This window comes from Filicampus tigris, chromosome 10, assembly GCF_054856515.1.
Source record: "Filicampus tigris isolate MCC_2025a chromosome 10, RoL_Ftig_1.0, whole genome shotgun sequence".
Classification (NCBI taxonomy): Eukaryota; Metazoa; Chordata; class Actinopteri; order Syngnathiformes; family Syngnathidae; genus Filicampus; species Filicampus tigris.
The window spans coordinates 24683362-24702843 of NC_141226.1; the positions used below are offsets into that span (position 1 = coordinate 24683362).

Consider the following 19482-nt stretch of genomic DNA (forward strand, 5'->3'; position numbering starts at 1 on the left):
TTTTGACAGACCAACCACCGGAAGCAGCTGACTCACGTGTCGTGAACTTGACGGCTCCAGGAGCAAATCCGCGCCGACAGACGTACGGCGAGGTTCCGACTCGTTTTTTTTCCCCCTGGATATTTTCGAGAGGACTTGACTAAGAGAGGAAAGGAGAAAAAAGACGACGTGACAAATAAAGGAGAGTGAAGGCGCCTGACGACGGCGGAATGGCGGACAGGGACCCGCTGGTGCCGATACCCGTGGAGGTTCGGGCCAAACTGGCCGAGCTGGAGTTGGAGTTGTCCGAAGGTGAGTGCCACCGTTTGCTGGTTCCGCTCGGCCTTGCCACTGGGCTCGGCTCGGCTCGGCTCCGCTCGGCTCGGCTCGTTGGCGCTTTGCTGTGTGGTGAGGTGTTGGACGGGCTGGTCCGGAGTTGAAGCGAGGAAAAGTCGAAGTTTTGATGTTTATTTCTTTATTTATTTTAAATGTATTTTTTTTTTTTTTTTGCCTTTTCTTGGATCAAGATGTTCTCATGCGTGCAAAGGGAACACAACGACTTGACTGTCAGCACAGCGGCCAAAACAACAACAGCCGCAAAAATGATCTGATCTGATCCTCCAAAACGCTTTGCGGTTGTTTTGCGGTTCGCTTTTCACTGTCTCACTGTATCGCGGATTTGGAACCCATCAACATATCGATTTTTTTTCATATCGATTTTTTCTCTGTATTGTGGGATTGTGCGCTGATTGTTTCTGCAGACTCGAGTTACTGCAGATGCACGTTGGTTACATGTGTGGAAAAAAAAAAAAAAAAAAAAAAACTCCAAAATTTGGGATCATTTCTCTAGCGGTTGAGTGTCACTAAGTTGGTTGGACGTGTGGTCCGTGGTCATTGAGTTGAGGCTACATGTGGCTCTTCTGGCTCGTTGGGTTGCTTCTCCAAGTGTTTCTGCGAGTTTGGCTTGGTTCCACATGTGATTCTGGGGCATCGGATCGTGTCTACGTACTTGCGGTCGTGCGTAGACAGCTGACAGTTTTATGGGGGCCCTGCGTTCAAAATGAGCCCCAAATGCTAATGCAAATGCTAATTCTTCTGGCACGGATTCATGATGTCCATTGAGGGAGACGCTTTGAGAGAGCTGACCTTGTTATCGATTGTTTTCATGCTGTAGTAATAAGAACAAGGATAATAATTCCCCAGTCGAAAAACATCAAATCAATCTCGGATCGAAACGGTGAATCATAAAAAAATGGGGCCTGTGTGAAAGCCACACGTCAAAGCTCTCAGATTCTTTTGGAATGACGATTCTATCTGCCACAGGGGCTGAGATGTCAATTCTTTTGGAGGTGTTGAATTTGTGGGAGAAGCTCGGGTTTGAGAGGACGATTCCGGGGTCGGTTTTGGGGAGACGTTGAGCCGGGCGCTTTAGGCCTTCATCGGCATTCATGGCTTAATGCCGCACCCAGCTCAAGTTGACCTACAAACTCAAGATAAAACAAACAGAGCTACAGCCTGTGTGTAACAGCCAAAGTGCCCGAAGGCCCCGCTAGCTTCATGCTAATGCTAATTAGCGCCTGTCTTGCAGTGCTTTAACCCTTCACGCGACACGTTGAACACAAATGCTTCAGCGGCATGAGATCAGAGGATAGAACTGAACTCTCAAGGACATGTTCTTGATCATCTGTGTAGAGCGACTCATGTTAGTGCTGCACCGATGAGCTCAGAGTGGACGTTTGGTCTGATGCCACACCCGGGAGCCTTCTGACACCCCAGAGTGTGTCGTGTCGGTGCTGTCCCACATTCTGGCGTGTCCGCTCGCACGTCCAAACTTTGGGTGTAAATGTGCCGGCGCGGGGCGCCTTTTTTGTTGTTGTTTTTGTTGTTTTGTTTTGCCGCCTGCGTCGCGTGCACCTTGACCCCATTTTGTCGTTGACACGCCTGAAATGGCCACGTGGGGTCGCTTCCACGTCTTGGCCTCCGCGTTGGCTGCTTTTCCCCGCAGCCTCATCGACGTCGTCTTCATCGTCATGTCTTCACAATGTGACACACGCGCACACCATACACACACGCTAACAGACAAACAAACACACAAATGCAAGCGCACTATACACACGCATGAAGAGAGAACAGAAAATTCAAAAGGGCAAATGTATGATTGTGTCAACGTTGGATATAAATGCACATTAATCATCGTTTTTTTACGATTATGCCAATTTTGTAATCGTCTAGTGTTATAATCGTAATTGTCTTTGAATTTCGATTGCACAGCCCTACTGGACACACACACGCACACACACGCACACACACACACACCCTCTCCCAAAAACAGACAAATGAGCGCACACACACTCAAGCACCCCACACCCACAAAGATAAACAAATATACTTGTATACACACACGCACATGCAAAGGCGTGATGTTGATGTGCCGATGTGCTGACAAGAAGTCCGTCCCTCCGTGATGCCACCCCCCCCCCCCCCCGGGGCCGCCCCCTGGCCGTGTGGCGGCCACTCACCATTTTTCTCACTCGGTCTGCCGTGTCCAGGAGCTGATGTCATCTTTGGAGCAGGTGGGAAGCAGCGTGGGAGGGGGGGAGTACGTGTGTGTGCTTGAATGAGTGCTCACGCTCATGTGTGTACGTGTTGGTGGGTTCAGTTGGAGTATTTGCGTGTGTGTGTAAAGTCAGTGTTTGAATGCGTGTGAGTGCGTGTTTGTTTTTGGGTGTACATGTTTGAGTGTGCGGCTTTTTTTTTTTGCATCACAAAACGTCTGGCTCACTTGATGAGCTGAGAGGGGGCGGCGCCGCGCAAGGGGGTTTGGGCTTGGCTCGGGGTTACGTTTTCCAAGACGGGCCGCGATCACCCCACCAGCTCGTCCCAATTAATTTGCCCCCTCAATCCTCCATTTGGTTGCTTTTCGTGGCCGCCATGCAGCCACCGAAGGGTTAATTAATGAAGGGGGGGTCCCGCCGGGGGTCAGGGCGCCTTTTGCAATCCCCTGAAAGGACGAGAAAGTGGCCATCTTTGGAAGCATCCGCGCACAGTGGTCAAGTTGAGTTGTGGTCAAGTTGAGCAGGCCTCCTTCGGCTGCTCTTTGGCGAGTGTCGCCTCCGCGTCCACACTTGACTGATGGCTTGTTGACACATTTTGGCGCCCGCGGCAGGAGGTGGGCCCGGGAAGACGACGAGGCGCTCGCTCGCTCGCTCGCTCGCCACGCCGCCGCTGATCAATTCCATGTGTGTCTCGGCCCTCGGAACCTTTTCGAGAATTCCCTCATCGTCCTTGGACGCGGCCGGCGCCGCAACGTCACCGGGGGAGACAAAATGAAAATGTGGGCAAGGCTAAGTTGAAGTGAAGTTTGGTTAAAACAGAAAGAACCGGGTTGAAAAAAAAAAATCCCAAACACCCAAAAAAGAATCTGGTTGGAAAACAGATGAAAAAAGAAAAGGAGCAAAACATGGTGGGTTGAAAAACGTTGTGCAAAAAGTCATCAGGTGAAAAATGAGCTGACGCAACGACGGCAGGTGCGCTGGCCTTCGCAACATCTTCTTGTTCCTCTCCTCTTTGTCTTCTTCTCTCTCTCTCTCTCTCTTCAATTTCCGCATCCTCTTCTTCTTTTTGTCTCTTCTTCTTCTTCTCTCGCCCTTTTGCTCTTCTCACCATCTTCTTTTCTTTGCTTCTTCTTTTTCCTCTTCCACCATCTTCTCTCCTCCTCTTCTTCTTTTTGTCTCTTCTTCTCCTTCTCTCTTCTTCATTTTCCTCATCCTCTTCTTTTTTCTCTTCTCTCTCTCTCTCTTCAATTTCCGCATCCTCTTCTTCTTTTTGTCTCTTCTTCTTCTTCTCTCGGCCTTTTGCTCTTCTCACCATCTTCTTTTCTTTTCTTCTTCTTTTTCCTCTTCCACCTTCTTGTCTCCTCCTCCGCCACCTTTCCCGCCCCCTCAATCTCCTCCTACTTCTCCATGTCCGTTTTCCCATGATGCTTTGTGCCCTTTCTTTTTTCGCGTGTGCGTGTCGCTTGGTCGCGCTCCCGAAGAAAACAAAGTATTTCGTGCCCCGCCCCCACCCTCCGCAAATCTATTCTGGGTTTAATAAATCGCCCCGCCTGTGCGTGCGTGAGAGATTCCCTGCACCAAGGGCAGGGATTTTCCCACCCGGCAACAGAGAAGTCACATGACTACCGTCGCCGTCGTCGTCTTCACCTTGCCGCGTTTGTCGCCGCCCGTACAAATCCCAGAAATTCCATTTTCGATTCAGATGCGACTTTTGAAGAGCAAACAAACATTGAGGAATCATGTCAGGAACAACGACGTTGACATCAAGCGCTCCAAGTCATCGCTGAATGACTGCTGAGCGACGATCTGATTTGATGGGATTTTGTCCAAGGCAAGACTGGCGGTTGTCTCGGGCCTCCTTTTCAAGGTGCGACGCCAGCTTCTCGGGCGGACCGCTCGCAACTTGACCATGTGACGTTTTTGCTCAAAGATGGTCGGCGAGCGCCCGTTGCCGCGGGCGACCAGCGTGACGCCGCGCGAGAAGGCCGCGTGACTTTTGCAATCAATGCGCTCATTGTTGACAATTTGCGGCGCCTCGGCTTTTCTTCTCGCCGTCGCATTTCTTCTTTACCGGCGGAACGTTCCCGCGCCCGATAAAAGGCAAGCAGAAAAAACAACAACAAAAAGTCACGCGTGAGCTGGACGAGAAAAACAGTCGCAGATGAGGCTCGGCAAGTCTGGACAACTTTTGGGAAAGGGCCGAAATATGTCCGGCCGACCGACCGGCTCGTTGTGTTCCTATCGAGTGAATTGTCATAACGTTCGATTCTCCTTAGATTTTGTCAAGTCCTTTGGCGGCCTTTGATCTCTTATGGGATGATGGTTGCGTCCGATTGGTCACACGAAGGCAGAAAATCCCATCTGAAAGTCTTCATTTCTGTAACACGCGTGCTGTTTGTCGCCTCGACCGTCTTTTGCTCATATTTTCTCGAGATTTTTTCGAAATGACAAAAATGTTCACCTTTCGCATTACTTTGCTATGATTTCAACACACTTTTCAATTGATCCGATTGAAAAAAAAAAAAAAAAAGCCCGATGCCGATATTTGTCAAAAGGCCAAATATAGGCCCGGCCGATAATCGGAATGAAAAAAGTAGATCGAGATGTCTAGATATTTTGCATACGTAGACGAGTGACAAGAAGGCTGCGGACTAAGAGTCAACTTTTGGGGTGTGTTTGCTGTTGGCCAACGGTCACGCCCACATGGGAATGGCGCTCACGCGCGTGGAACTCGCGTGGGCTCGTTGATTAGACGCACACACCCGCGCACACCGATTGATCCATATCGACGCACACTTCTACGTACACGCTGACATGCATTCACGCGCACGCACACACGCACGTGCTTGTACAGGCGATCACGAACACGCGTATGTGCTCACGCACGCACGTACGCACGCACGCTCACGCGCACGGGTGTAGTGTTGAGGCTCCAGCGAGGGAGGCGGCTGCTTTCAGGCGAACAATGTGTGTGCGCCATGCGAGCCACCATTTGCTCTCGTTTTCCTCCTCTGTGAGTGTGTGTGTGTGTGTGTGTGCGCGCGTGCGCGTGTGCGTGTGTTTGTCAAGCAAGAATGTGCTCGCTGACGGCCGGCGACAGATGTCTCGCTTCAGGCCACGCCAACATCTGCGCGAGCGCGCGTGCCTGCTTGAATGTAAGTGTGTCTGCCCGAATGGGACTCTGCGTGCGTGCGTGCGTGCGTGGGGCTAAGCACGTGTATGCGTGTATGTGCGCGAATGACAGTTTAAGTCAATGTCAATCAACGTATTTGTGCGTGCGTGCGTGTGTGTGAATGTGTTTTAAGTATGTGTGTGTGAAAGTGTTGCAATGTGTACGTGAGTCTATTAATGTGCGTGCGTGTGGTTAAGCATGTGTCTGTTTGTGTGACTGCCGTTGGCGTGTTCATCCTTCCTTCCTTCGATTCCTTCCTTCCTGCCCTCTTTCCTCTCTTTGTTTGCTCTTTCCTTCTTTCTTTCTTTCTTTCTCTCCTTCCTTCCTTCCTTCCTTCCTTCCTTCCTTCCTTCCTTCCTAGCGTCCTAACACGAGTGTGACCTTAGTAGTCGTCACGTCATGCGGCTGACTTTTGGTGACAATTGAGGCGACCCGCCAAAGTCGTCACATTTTTTTTTTGTGTCTTAATATTTTTTTGTCACTTAGCATATTGGTGTGGCAAATATTTGTGTCCACCTTTTCTTCCATTTTCACCTCAAAGCTTTTCTTGACTTTGGTCACATCCTGTGTCTCTTTTTGTCCCTTTTTCACTCTGTGCTGAAGCTGTCCCAGAAGCGGGAACACCTTTTCTTGACTTCCTGTACTTTGCTCCACATTTCTGCCACTTTTCACTTCCAATAAGTGTCCAAATACTTTTGTTACCTCTACCGATACTGACGTCCAATACTTCCTCCTGGAGGTGTCACAATGGTTTCCCTCCCTCCTTTTTTCCCATTTCCACTTTTGCCACTTGCTGTACTTTTGTTCCAATTCCGCATTTTCTTCCTTTTTCACTTCCTGTCCGCATCCCAAACCTTTTGTCCACCTTAGTCTTGTTGTTGTTTCCATAATAGGAGACGCTGCGAGGAGGGGGATGGACGGACAAGGCCAGTGGAGGAAAAGGGAGAGACAATTAGGAAAAGACCAAAATAGCCCAGTCAGCGCGAGCAAAGAAAACAAGAGAAGAAGAAAAGAAAGAAAGAAGAAGAAGAAGAAGAGCGCCAGTGAAGGGCGGGAAGTCATCTCTCGGCCAGGAAACAAAGAAACAAACCCCAAAAATGACAAGAGCACTTTTTACAATTTGACCCAATTGGAAAGTCATCTTCAACACGCTTGCTTACATTGGAACTAAATTGAATTGACACCTCAACATAAACTTGATTTTGAAAGACCTAAACACAAAAAAAGGAATATTGTGTGCTAGCGTGCCATATTGGGGGGAGGCAGTTGGGGGTGGGGGGTGGTCTGGTCCAGTGGCTAAAGTGTGTCACACTTCAATAATGCAACATATCTTCCATCAATGGCAATTGTGAAAATCATTCGTGGGGGCCGGGCCAGGCTCTTTCAGGACCTGAAAGGAGACCAAATACACACACACACTCCGTGCGTGCGCGTGTGTGTCTAGACCACATGCACTCACTGAGTTGATGTCTCAGATGTGAGTGGCCAGAGATGTCTCCAAAGTGCACCTGCCTGCCTGCCTGCCTGCCTGCGGGCGTGCGTGAAGGGGGCGGGGCCTCACTCACTTTTGGATTTGGTGTGTTCGAGGCCACATGAGAGATTGATGGACAGGGAAAAAAAAAAAGATCTACGATGCCCCCATCTCCCTCCTAGCCGTGTGTGTGTGTGTGTGTGTGCGCATGTGTGTGTGTAAAGCGTGACAAGTGCCCACTTCCTGTTGACTTGCGGCTGGCAGCACGGCTACTTCCTGTTCGTCCAGGTGGACGATCTCAACCAGTCCCAACACTTTGGGCCGGATTTTCGTTCCGTGGTGGATGCGTGACACAGGTGTGTGCGCGCGTGCGTGTTGTGAAACAGGAAGTTGTCAAAAGGCCAACATGGGGTCAGGACGCACACATCCTGCAACACACACACACAACAAGATGAAAATGTGACCAAAAGTATTGGGACAGGTCCAGGAAAGTTTGCGTCTGTGCTGAAAGTGGGTCAGTGGTCGAGTGCCAGCCGACACCAAGCGCACTTCAAATATCAAGTCTGTGTGTGCGTGCGTAGTGTCACAATAAGAGCGGTGAGAGTTTGACCCCGGAACAGGCGAATTTCCGCTCCATGCGTCGGGTCCACTGACTTTTGAAACGTTGCTTGTTTATTGTGTCACTTCTTCTGGCCCGTTTGACTGCACTTTGGCATCACATCGACGACAGAAGGTGAATTAAAAAAAAAAAAAAAAAAAGCTGCTCTCGGCGTCTATTTTGGGACTCGGGAGAAATCCCCGCAAGACCCCTGGGACAAGTCCACTTTAGAAACACACACACACACACACACACAGTGGCATTTTACTCATGCCGAGCATGTCATGAAACCCGAGCACGCCAGCTCCGCCTCTTCTTCTTCCTCCTCATCAAGACGGAGACAGAGGAGAGAAGAAGAAGAGGAGGGGGAGTGGGTAGGAAATGCGGAGGAAAACAAAGAAGAGGAAAGGCAAGAAGGAGCTGTTGAAGTCAAAGTGGAACGAGGAGAAAAAGGTGGAGGAGCTTCCCCCAAAACCTACTTCACAACATTCATCACAATGGCGCGCTTAGAACATATTTGGCTGCAAACTTTTCTGACAAATGACTAAAAATGCTGCCAGGCCTCCTGGGCAGTAGTTGGCGCCGTACTGCGCCGTATTTGACACCTGGGCGCATCTGCGTGCGAAACTTTGTTCATCATTTTTTGTCACTGCCTCAAACGTGTCTGTATTTTTCATTCTTGGTGCGTAAAATGGCCCTAAATGGGCTGTCACCTTTCAACCGATTGGATTGGATCGTTGGCTCAGTTGGGGAGGGGCTGACGCAATGACCTTCGGGTTGCGGTTTTGAATGAACTTGTCAGCCCGCGTCCTTCCAAGACGCACTTTGATCTCTCTCTCTCTCTCTCATCAAAGACGACTCGATACGCATCTGGCCGTATTTGAAAGTGGAACGATTCCATTGGACGCGCTTGCGTCTTGTAATGTCGAGTACGCGTCGGACCGGTTTCGGGTCCGCGTCAGGTCCGCGTCAGGTCAGCGGGTAGCGAGCCAAAAGCCAGTGGTCGCCGCCGGTGTGTATAGCGAACCCCGGTTTTTCACAGTCTGTGCATTCATTGGATTTTGCTATTTCTTTTGACCGGCACGCTGACTTCACGAGTCCAAAAAGTCGACGCTCGCCTCAGGTACTCCATTAGCTTTACGGCTAATACAAAATGCAAGTTTTGTTTTGAGTCAGCATCCAGGAATGGACAAGGTCAATGCCGGCCGGAGGGGGCCACAATTTGTCATCAGTGCTACTTGGGGGGCCGCATTGGACCACCCACTTCCTATTCACAAAAGTGTCAATCGCGCGTTGTGGCCGTGTGCAGCTTGCATTTGAATTGATTTTCTTCGTGTTTCTTCAAAGTGACTCACTGCATTCTAGTGACATTTAGTAAAAAAAACAAAACAAAAGAAAGTCAACTGCGTTGCCTTTGACGCGAGTGAGGTGCATCATGCAAGCCGACTTGACTGCTTCTCTTTTCATCCTTTCTTCACATCTTCTTCTCTTACTTTTTTTTCGTTTTTTGTTGCATCCTGTGCCGATTGGACGCTCTTCCGTCTCGGGCTTCCTGTCGGCATACAAAACAAGAACATCAGCTGTTTCCATTTCGGCAGCTGGATGGAGGGAGGAAGACGACATTCCTGCTCCTGCTCCTGTTCTTCTTCATCCTCCTCTCTTTTTTCTGCTCGTCACGCCTTCTCTCCTTCTGGATTTTCTTGCTCTCGTTCCCATCGCTCCCCGCGGGCTGGCTGGAGCCAGTCTGACTCTATATGGTCATGCAGGCTGGATACGCACGCACAAAGCGATTCAGCATTGCTCTAATGGGTGCCAAACGGTCTGCAGGCGGCGCCCTCTAGTGGACACTTGCCACGTCCTCCACAAGCTCCAGTGAGCCGATATCAAGTATTCGTCACGAAAGCACAAAACCCAATTGGATGAAGTTGAGGCGCAACAATTCATCGATGCATCGAGAAAAAGAAATGGAAAGGTTTTTTTGATTAATCAAATTAATCATGTGTTTCATTCCCTTCAAATTGTCAGAATGTCTCCTTTTTTCTTCAGATTTCTGCCGTCCTCCATGACAGCCCGACAGATGATCCTTTCTTTTGAGGGGGGGGTGGTTTATCTGTGTTTTTTGAAGGATTTTTTTTGTTTTCACCATATGCAGTTATTTTGGGATTGTTCGAATCCTTTTGAATTGTTGATGGCTTCGATCTTTTTATTTGCATACTTTGAGCATGCGATATATAAAAGACACATCGGTTGAGGCGCGCAGATATTTTGTCTCCAATGGCATCCGTCGTTGTTTGGGACGGAACGCCAATTTTGTCAGACGACGCTGAACAAAGTCTTCATTTCCTTCTTCTTCTCTTGCCAGGTGACATCACGCAGAAAGGATACGAGAAGAAAAGGTCCCAGCTGATTGGAGCATTTTTACCACAATGTCCAGGTGAGCACTTTTAGGCTCGCCGCACACGTTCTAAAAACACATTCAAGCCTTTTAAACACACGGACACTTTAATGAAAGTATTCCGGAGCGCAGCTCACGCCGGGCTCCAAAGAGGTCAAGCGTGCTTGCTCCAAGCTTTTTGTCACTCGCAGTTGAAGGTTGCTATAAAAAGGACACAAAACAAAACCAAAGGTATTCAAAATTGTATTAGGGCTGACTAACCATTCATTTAATAATTGATTCATTTGTCAAATCTCATATATTTGGACATAAAAACATCCCAAAATCGGTCACTAAAAAATCTGCCATATGGCAGGGGTGCAAACAATGAACCGCGACACTTGAACAATTCGAGCCCAACTAATATAGATTTTCTTTAAGGCCGATTCGGATAATCCATCAACCGGCCGATTAATATAAAAACTATATCATAAAAAAAAATAACTTGTGGTCCCTTAATGCTTACAACAATAACAATATGAATGACAGGCAGAACGTTTGAATGCTTTGTCCTTATTTGATTAACTTAACAGTAGAGCGAACATCTGCAAAAATCGGCGGATTTTCTTTTTTTTTTGGGGGGTGGGGTAGTCAATGTCCTCATCTTTGTCTTATCTTGTCATGTGTGAATAAGATAAAAAGAAGAAAAATTGATTTTACAAGCATTCAAATCAAGCAATTAATCGGTTGGGCCCGAGCAAACTAGTGAAATGTGGTCAAGTTGTATTTTCTGTGCAGCTGTGGACGCGTCGGGGGGGCAGGAGAGGAGACCGCCGCCCACGCCGTCCTCAGCGTCACGCCTCCGCCGCAGACGTTTGTCGGGCTCCCGAGACGAACGCTACCGCTCAGGTGAGGAGGAGGCGGCGGCGAGACGGCAGAGAAACGGCTCGGCCGTGAGCTCTTCAAATAGAAGCTCGGATTGTTTTGCGCTCAAATCCAATTTACGGTCCGGATGAGTTGTCAGTCAATGGCTGGCTGAATGGCGGCTTTTGTGTGGTCAGACATCCACAGCGAGGCGGTGCAGGCGGCGTTGGCCAAACATGGCGAGCGGAAGATGGCCGTCCCCATGCCGTCCAAGCGGCGCTCGCTGGTGGTGCACAACTCCGTGGAGGCCTACACGCCGCCAGGTACCAACCAACTCATTGTGAAAACTGCAAAGGGAGCCAGATTGCTTCCGGTAGCCAACCCGGTGCTGGGACTGAGCCAATGCCGGGTTATGAGCACGGTGGCTCATAGTGTTGAGTTCAAGCGACCAAGAAATGGTCAGTAGAACCCGTCCGCCATTTGAATCCCGACAAAACCCACTTGACGTTGATATTCGACGATGGCACTTAACCTTTGGATTCCAGTCGATAAATCGAAAAAAGTTCGTACATCCGGTCCATGCGGCCGTTTTCCCAAAGTCCCCACGAGTCTTTGCGGTGCCGTCGAACGTTTGCGTCGCTCGCAGATACGTCGTCGGATTCCGAGGGTGAGGACAAGGACGGCGACTACCAGGAGGGAGGAGGCGTGGGAGAGGAGGACGGGGGAGGAAACGCAGCCGTTGCGGGAACGCCGTCGAGCGTGGAGCGCTGGATCGGCCGCGCCTTCCACGCCGGCTCGTCCGCCACCAACACCAACTCGTCCACCGCCTCCTCGTCCTCGTCCACCGGCAGCGGGGCGGCGGCGCGGGGGCGCTTGGCCGAGGTTCTGGCCCAGCACGTCCACATCTCCGCGCACCAGCAGCACCTGCGCCTACACCAGCAGCACCAGCGCAACCAGCAGCACCACAAGACAGGTAAGAAGATTTACATCCAACCCCCCAAAAACTCTAGTTTCAACTTGCGGGCACCGCGCTTTTAGATCCTATTTGGCAAGCACAACTACAGTATGGGTGTCTTATGGGGTTCCGCAAGGTTCAATTTTAGAGCCACTGCTAATCTCTCTGTGTTTGCTCCGGGTCCCAAATTGAGAAGGCGCAGGATTTCCTTCCATCGCTTATGTGTCACCTAAGAAGAACGATGCCTTCTCCTTACAAGCGCTTTTGTTACGTCTTGGAGACATTTGTAGTGATGCAAAATTAATCAACTCTTATTTTGAAAATCGTTTTGAAACCTGGTTGAATTTGAATTGTTCAAGTCCTTGGAATTTCAGCCTCTCATCAGAAAATATTCTCCAACTTGTGTCGGCCTCGATGAAAGTGGACTCCCAAATGAAGCCATTTGTAAACTTTTACTTTGGATGACAATGATCAACACTTTTGCCAACTTTCTGATGTTAGAGATCAAACTAGTAACTGAACCGTAACCACGTTTTATTTGTCAATTTTCTGCACTTTCAAATTGAAATAATGTCCGCGTTTTCAATGAGGAATGGCGAAATGTAAAAATGGTGTTTTTTTTAATCGGATGCAGAAATGAATTATAATAGAAAATAATAATGGCCAGAGTACCCAATTTATGAAACAAGTTGACGATGGAGCTCCTGTTTAGACCTTAATTTAACCGTGTAAGCCTCAAGGTAAGTCCTGCTCCGCTCTGCTGCCCAATGGGGTTCCGCAAGGTTCAATCTCAGGGCCGCTGCTTTTCACTTTGTATTTTGCTGCCTCCAGGTTCCATGTTGAGAAAGCGCGGAATTTCCTTCCATTGCTCTGCTGATGACAGTCATACGTCTGTTGATGTTCTTTTGTTTCTTTTTCCCTTATGAAGCAAGATGTCTTCTCCTTACAACCACGTCTATTGTCTTTATTAACACAAAAGCTGTGATGGCCTTGAAAAGCCAAAATCGGTGAGTCATTGAAGCCCCTCGCGACACTACTTTTGTGTGAACGCAGTTCCTCAACTCGCTCCAACATGGCACGTTGGCATATAGATCTGTTTGGGATTGACAACGGCTCATTTTCAGACAGATGAAGTGAGAGTGGATCATTTATTTGATGTCTTGGAGCGGCCTTCTGCAAAAGCCACCCGGCCCCCCTCCCTGAGTCCGCCGCAGTTGGCGCGGCCCAAAGTCAAATAAATGTCTACACGTGTCGAAGTCAATTTGTGGCTTTCAAGCACTTGAGGGAAAACGTCAGTCGGCAAAGCGAGCGCTCCTCTCTCGAGGTCGCCGTCTGTTTTTTATTTGTCGATGCGGACGATTGTGTCGGAATGCGGGCCGGCGGCGGCCTTCTTTCGTCTTCTCCCCCGCCGCCCCTGGCCGCCCCTGGCCGCCCCCTGGCCGCCCCTGGCCGCCCCCTGGCCGCCCCCTGGCAATCTGCCGTGCGATCACAAACAGCGCCTGCGAGAATGTCTGCTGCTTACCCCAGTCGAGTCGGGAGGCCTCCCTCCCTCCCTCTTTTGGGGCTTTTCCTGCATCGCAAATTGAAAGGTGGGCTAATTCTGCAGATGTCGGAAACCGTGAAAGCCAGGAGCAGGTCAGGCAAGTTGGGTCCTTTTCAACTGCAAAGTGGCAAGCGCAAGTTGAGTTGAAGTAAGAAAACATACGCAAATACATCCATCCGTCCCTCCATTATCGATAGCGCTCGTCCTCGCAAGGGTCGCTCGCGGCCGTGCTGGGGCCTCTCCCGGCTGCCTTCGGGCCCCGAACTGGTTGCCAGCCAATCGCAGGGCACACACAGACAAACATCCGCACTCACAATCACGCCTAGGGGCAATTTAGAGAGTCCAGTCAACTTAGCATGCATGTTTTTGGAATGTGGGAGGAAACCGGAGCACCCGGAGAAAAGCCACACAGGCAGGCACGGGGAGAACATGCAAACTCCACGCAAATACTTGTACACGTCAATATCATATGTATGCATACATTTATATACTTATACATACAAAGTGTATGTATATGTATAAATGTGTCTAAATATATGTTTGCATGTGTATATATCGTACGCAATTGTGTTGTATTGTACCTTGCTTTTTTTGGAAGGTTTATTTGAAAAAAAAAAAACGTACACAGTCATCTTTAGCGCCGATGGACTGTTTTCGCCGGTATTGAAACCTCCACGTTTTAAAAGCGGAAATCGGTCCATACCTAGTTGTGTGACCCAAAGCGTTTGTCCATTTGTTTGCACTTCTCCCAGAGATCCACTCAGCCCCTCCGGACGTGACGAGTTACACCAACAACGCCGCAACGGCCGACAAGATCCAGGCGGAGAAAACGGCGGGCGGCGGCCACAGACAGACGGCGCCCAAATACGGCAACGCTGAGCTGATGGAGACCGGAGACGGTGAGCCACGGAGGAGTCGTTCATATAAAGTCCCCGTAAAAGGGAAATAAATGCCTTGTCACTTGGACACACCACCCTGAGGACTCTTGTTAACAACCCTGACAAATACCAAGAAGAAAATCAAATATTCCAAATGAGGCTACAAAACGGATGCTACTTCGACATGTTGGAGCTGCGAAAACCAGCGGCTCGATTGGCTGATTTTCTTTCTTTTCTGTCTTTGGATTTGAGGTGCTTCAATGAATTGATTCATTAACAACTAATCGACGATCAAATTCATTGAAAACAATTTTGACAATCAATGAATCGTTACAAAGATTGAACTTGAAATTGACGGGATTTGCAGCCTCTCAACAGGAAATCTTCTCTCTCATTTTTGTCATCCTCCATGAAAGGAGAAGCTTTGTTTTTGCAAACATCTGCTTTCACGATGAAAAGCAATCGTCGACATTTTTGCGGACTTTCTCGCGTTACGTGCCAAATCAGTTACTGCATCCTAATCGTGCATTTTTCTGCACTATCAATTTGATAGCGTGAAGTCATAGCAACTTTAAAAAGTTTTTTTTATGACTCGAGCAATAATGAAAAAACAATTGACAGACGAGTCGATTATGAAAATAATCATTAGTTGCAGCACTTGTTTGGATCCTAAGTGGCTGACAGCAGTGTGACTTTAAAGTTCGGCACTTCCAAGTGCCGCACTGCTCCGCTGTCTTCTGGGGTTCCGCAGGGCTCACTTTTAGCGCCGCTGCCATTGTTAGTCGCAGTATGTCAAGGTATCGGTTATTGGCCAAGGCAGGCCCCGCTGCTGAAAGCGGGAGTCAAGCCAAACGCATGTTTTTTTTTCAGGAATATGGTCCCAGCAGGCCCACTAGTTGATTCTGATGAATATTGCCTTTGTGCAATAACAGTTAATCCGTTAAATTGGGCGCTCGCCAGAGATGGGGGCGGGGGGCGGGGCTCCCGTATCCCTACCGTTCCACAGTGGCCGTTTGTGACCTTTGTCGTCAGGTGTTCCGGTCAGCGGCAGAGTTTCGGCCAAGATTCAGCAGCTGCTCAACACGCTCAAGAGACCCAAGAGGCCGCCGCTTCGAGAGTTTTTTCTCGACGACTTTGAGGAGCTGCTGGAGGGTAAATCAGCTCGCCAAAGAGTCTCCTCCGAGGAAGGGGGACAAATGGTGCACAATGCCCATTCCCGTATTTGGCGGAAGGCGTTTACGACGGAAAATGTCGTGAATGGCCGGCGGGGCGTTTGACGTTGCTTTTGCTTTTGACAGCGCAGCAGCCGGACCCCGACCTGCCCGAAGCCCGGGGGGCCCAGACGGTGCCCGCCCGGGGGGAGGAGCTGGGCGCCGCGGCCGACTGGCCGCCCTGCCTGGAGGCGGCCCTGCAGCGCTGGGGCACCATCTCCCCCAAGGCCCCCTGCGTCACCGCCGTCGACGCCGGCGGCAAGCCGCTCCGCCGCCTCACCTACGGTGGGCCGCCCGCCTCAAAAACAACACGCTGCACTCCTACCCCGCCCCCGCCCCCGCCCCCGACATACTCCCTAGCTCACTGTCTCCAGCCGTCCCAATACGTTTGGCCTTTTTCACTTTCTCTACCTTACTTTTCTCTCCATGGGGTTTTGGGGGGATTTCTTTTTCCACATTCCGCAATTAGAATCCTTTTGTCTTCATTCATTTTGCACTTTTTCACTTTCTCGTATGTGTCCCAATACTTTTGTCTGCGCTTGCTTTGGCTTTCTTTGTGTCCAATTACTTTAGTCTGCATTTATGAAGTAAAAGTACTAGTTTGCATGTTGGTATTTATGTGTGACTCTTGTGACTGTTGTCGTATTCGACACGCACACTCGCACGCGCTTAATGACCATCCCGTTCTTTTCTTTTCCTGCTTGTGTGTGTGTGTGTGTGTGTGTGTGTGTGCAGGTAAACTTTGGTCGAGGAGTGTGAAGGTGGCCTACAACCTGTCGCACAAGCTGGGAACCAAGCAAGAGCCTCTCATCAGACCTGGAGACCGAGTCAGTAGTAGACACACATGCATGAGGGCCGTTTCAAAAATTCTGCTCCCCACTGCATATACCACCAAATTCATAACATTCATTTACATTTTTTTTTTTTTTAAAAAGAAGTCAGCACTTTTGATATATTCGGATTCAGGAGGTACAGATATTTTTCATTTGGACTTGGAGTTTTTTACGTTCAAAAAGTTTTCGAAATTTATTGGCAAACACAAAATATATCAGCGTAAAAAAATGTAGTGTCTTAAGTACATGTCCAAAATTGGATGCCCCCCCCCCCCCCAAAGAAAACCCCCAAACAACAGCATTTTACCCATTTGCAATTTTTTGCCTGTGGATTTTTTGTGGGCTGATTTTTAGATTTTTCGATCAGTGTAAGAATTGATGATTTTCAATTGAAATGTGACCCGGTAAAAGCGCGCAGGATGTAAGTGCCCCGTTTGTCCTCCCACCCGCAGGTGGCGCTGGTGTTCCCCAACAACGACCCCGGCGCCTTCATGACGGCCTTCTACGGCTGCCTGCTGGCCGACGTGGTCCCCGTGCCCATCGAAGTGCCTCTGACCAAGAAGGTCAGTGCCCATTTTGGACATTTGGACATTTTGCCCGCCGCCGCGCTAACACGGCTAGCGCCGTTTTTCTGCCGGCAGGACGCCGGCGGTCAGCAGATTGGCTTCCTGTTGGGCAGCTGTGGCGTCAGCGTGGCTCTCACCAGCGACCTTTGCCACAAAGGGCTTCCCAAGAGTCCCACGGGAGAGATTCTGCACTTTAAAGGTCTCCGCCGCACGCCGTCACGTACATGCGCTTCACTTATGTTAAGCGCGGCGCAAACAAAATGTGTGTGTTTGCGTGTACGTGCGTACGTGGGCGTGTGTGCACTTCACGCGCACATGCCGAGCATGCGCGAGATGTTTGTTAAATGCAGCGCAAACAAAATGTCCAAGTACATAACCTGTGCGTATGCGTGTGCATTGGATTGTGGCGCCACCCGGTCCAGGCTGGCCCAAGCTGCTGTGGATGGTGGCGGAATCCAAACACTTGTCCAAAGCCCCCCGAGACTGGTTCCCCCACATCAGGGACGCTGGACGCGACACGGCTTACATTGAGGTGACGCGCGCGCATGCGCACGCACACGCACAACATTGCAGTCGGCATCCAAACTACCGCTTCAAATGCCGCTTGAGTCACGTGGGGAAGAAAAAAAAAAATATTGCTTTGGTTTTTGTTCCGATTTGGTTCCTGTTTTTACACCTTAGAGTGCTATATTGTTCGTTCTTCAAAATGCAAACAAACAAAAAAAGATCTTCAATGGATTGATGGCATTTCAAGTGATATCAATATTGACTTTTAATATAAGCTTGACTTAAAGTTGGGTCGTGATAATAATTTGGCGCCCGTGTGTGTGTCAGTACAAGACGTGCAAAGATGGCGGCGTCCTGGGCGTGACGGTGTCGCGCGCCGCCATGTTGACTCACTGTCAGACCCTCACGCAGGCCTGCGCCTACACCGAAGGTGACATCGTCGTCGTCTTCGTCCTCGTCCTCCTCTAGGTGGCGCTCATGTGCCGTGTGTGTGTGTGTGTGTGTGTGTGTGCGCGTGCGTGCGCAGCCGAGACCATGGTCAACGTTCTGGACTTCAAGAAGGACGTCGGACTTTGGCACGCCGTCCTCACCGTGAGAAACGCGCGCCAACATTGATGTATATGCAAAAGTCGACACACCCCCGGTCAAAAACATTGCCAGCTTTTTCGTATCGATTTCTTAATTTTTTTCCTCACAAATCGTTTTGGGAAAAATTCCAAATGTTGAAGAACCCCCTGACATCATAACGTTGCACAAACGTGCATGTGTGTGTGCGTGCGTGCGTGCGCCAGAGCGTGATGAACATGATGCACGTGGTGAGCGTCCCGTACGCCCTGATGAAGGTCAACCCGCTGTCGTGGATCCAGAAAGTGTGTCAGTTCCAAGGTAACCTTCAAAGATGGCAAAAGCGCTGACATTCTCAAGTACTTGCATACAAAATGCTCCAAGTAAAAGTACTCATTCAATGAATTACTCAAGTCAAAGTCAAAAAGTACTTTGCCTTTCCTCCTCATGTCATATCATTTGGAGGCTATTCGGTTGGAAAAGTGGGCACCCTTTAAACCCACTCGACTGGTTTTCGAAAAGGTCGGAAAGTTGTCTTCCAATTGATTGAACGAGAGCCACCAAGTGGTCTCCCTCCCGCTAATACGGCTTGTTATGCCAAACGAAGGTCATTCAAGCCAAACGCATTTTTTTTGCTTTTTTTCTTCCAAGAATATGTTCCAACCAGCGGGCCCCCCACTAGTTGGAACAGGGCATTCTGATCAATATTGCCTTTGTGGAATAGTGTGAATCCACTCGTTTTTCGCCATCTCAGGGGGCGGCCATTTTGTCCTCTGTCGACTGAAGATGACGTGGCGTCGGCTCACAACGGCCAATCGCGGCTGAGCCGTTTTCTGAATCTGACCCGTGATCGGTCGGATCGACAGAAGTGACAAAATGGAGATGGCTAAAAACGAGCGCATTAACACTTCTTCCACAAAGGCAATATTGATGAGAATGCCTTGTTTCCACTCGTGGGCTTGCAGGGAACATATTCTTGAAAAGAAAAACAAGCTTTGCGTTGACTTTAAGTCTCGGTCTTTGCGATACGCGTGGGCCGTTGCCGCCATTTTCTTTGCAATTTTTTCCTTCTTTGTTGTGCAGCCTTTGTCTTTTGGTTTTTTCTCAAACAAGTCTCTTGACTATTCTGCCAATGTGAGTATGTGAGGCGCGTGTGGCGTTTGTGGCGTGTTCAGCCAAGGTGGCGTGCGTGAAGTCGCGCGACATGCACTGGGCCCTGGTGGCGCACCGCGACCAGCGCGACGTCAACTTGGCCTCGCTCAGGATGCTGCTGGTGGCCGACGGCGCCAATCCCTGTGAGTCGCTCCTCTCGCGATCGCTACTCACGCTGCTTTTAATAGCTCTCATGCGCACAACTGAACTGCTCTCACACTTTACGAAAACACTCGCACGCTAAAGAAATGCTCGCACGT

The 19482-nt window shown here is 49.6% G+C and overlaps 1 protein-coding gene across 4 annotated transcripts in view; it reads left to right on the plus strand.

Annotated features, from left to right (window-relative positions):
- The first annotated feature begins 28 nt into the window (after window positions 1–28).
- Window positions 29–19482, plus strand: part of dip2cb (DIP2 acetate--CoA ligase C (putative) b) — a 28948-nt gene continuing 9494 nt past the window's right edge. For 3 of the 4 annotated variants that reach the window (XM_086042100.1, XM_086042101.1, XM_086042102.1), the window contains exons 1-16: window positions 29–291; window positions 10138–10209; window positions 10948–11058; window positions 11211–11336; window positions 11660–11986; window positions 14264–14410; window positions 15422–15541; window positions 15688–15885; window positions 16336–16427; window positions 16886–16996; window positions 17075–17198; window positions 17422–17531; window positions 17834–17936; window positions 18033–18097; window positions 18298–18391; window positions 19246–19365. In XM_086042100.1, coding sequence (XP_085898226.1) covers window positions 210–291; window positions 10138–10209; window positions 10948–11058; window positions 11211–11336; window positions 11660–11986; window positions 14264–14410; window positions 15422–15541; window positions 15688–15885; window positions 16336–16427; window positions 16886–16996; window positions 17075–17198; window positions 17422–17531; window positions 17834–17936; window positions 18033–18097; window positions 18298–18391; window positions 19246–19365 — 2002 coding nt within the window. In that variant the 5' untranslated portion in view covers window positions 29–209. The remainder of the gene's footprint in view (window positions 292–10137; window positions 10210–10947; window positions 11059–11210; window positions 11337–11659; window positions 11987–14263; window positions 14411–15421; window positions 15542–15687; window positions 15886–16335; window positions 16428–16885; window positions 16997–17074; window positions 17199–17421; window positions 17532–17833; window positions 17937–18032; window positions 18098–18297; window positions 18392–19245; window positions 19366–19482) is intronic. The other variant, XM_086042103.1, reaches the window with a different exon arrangement.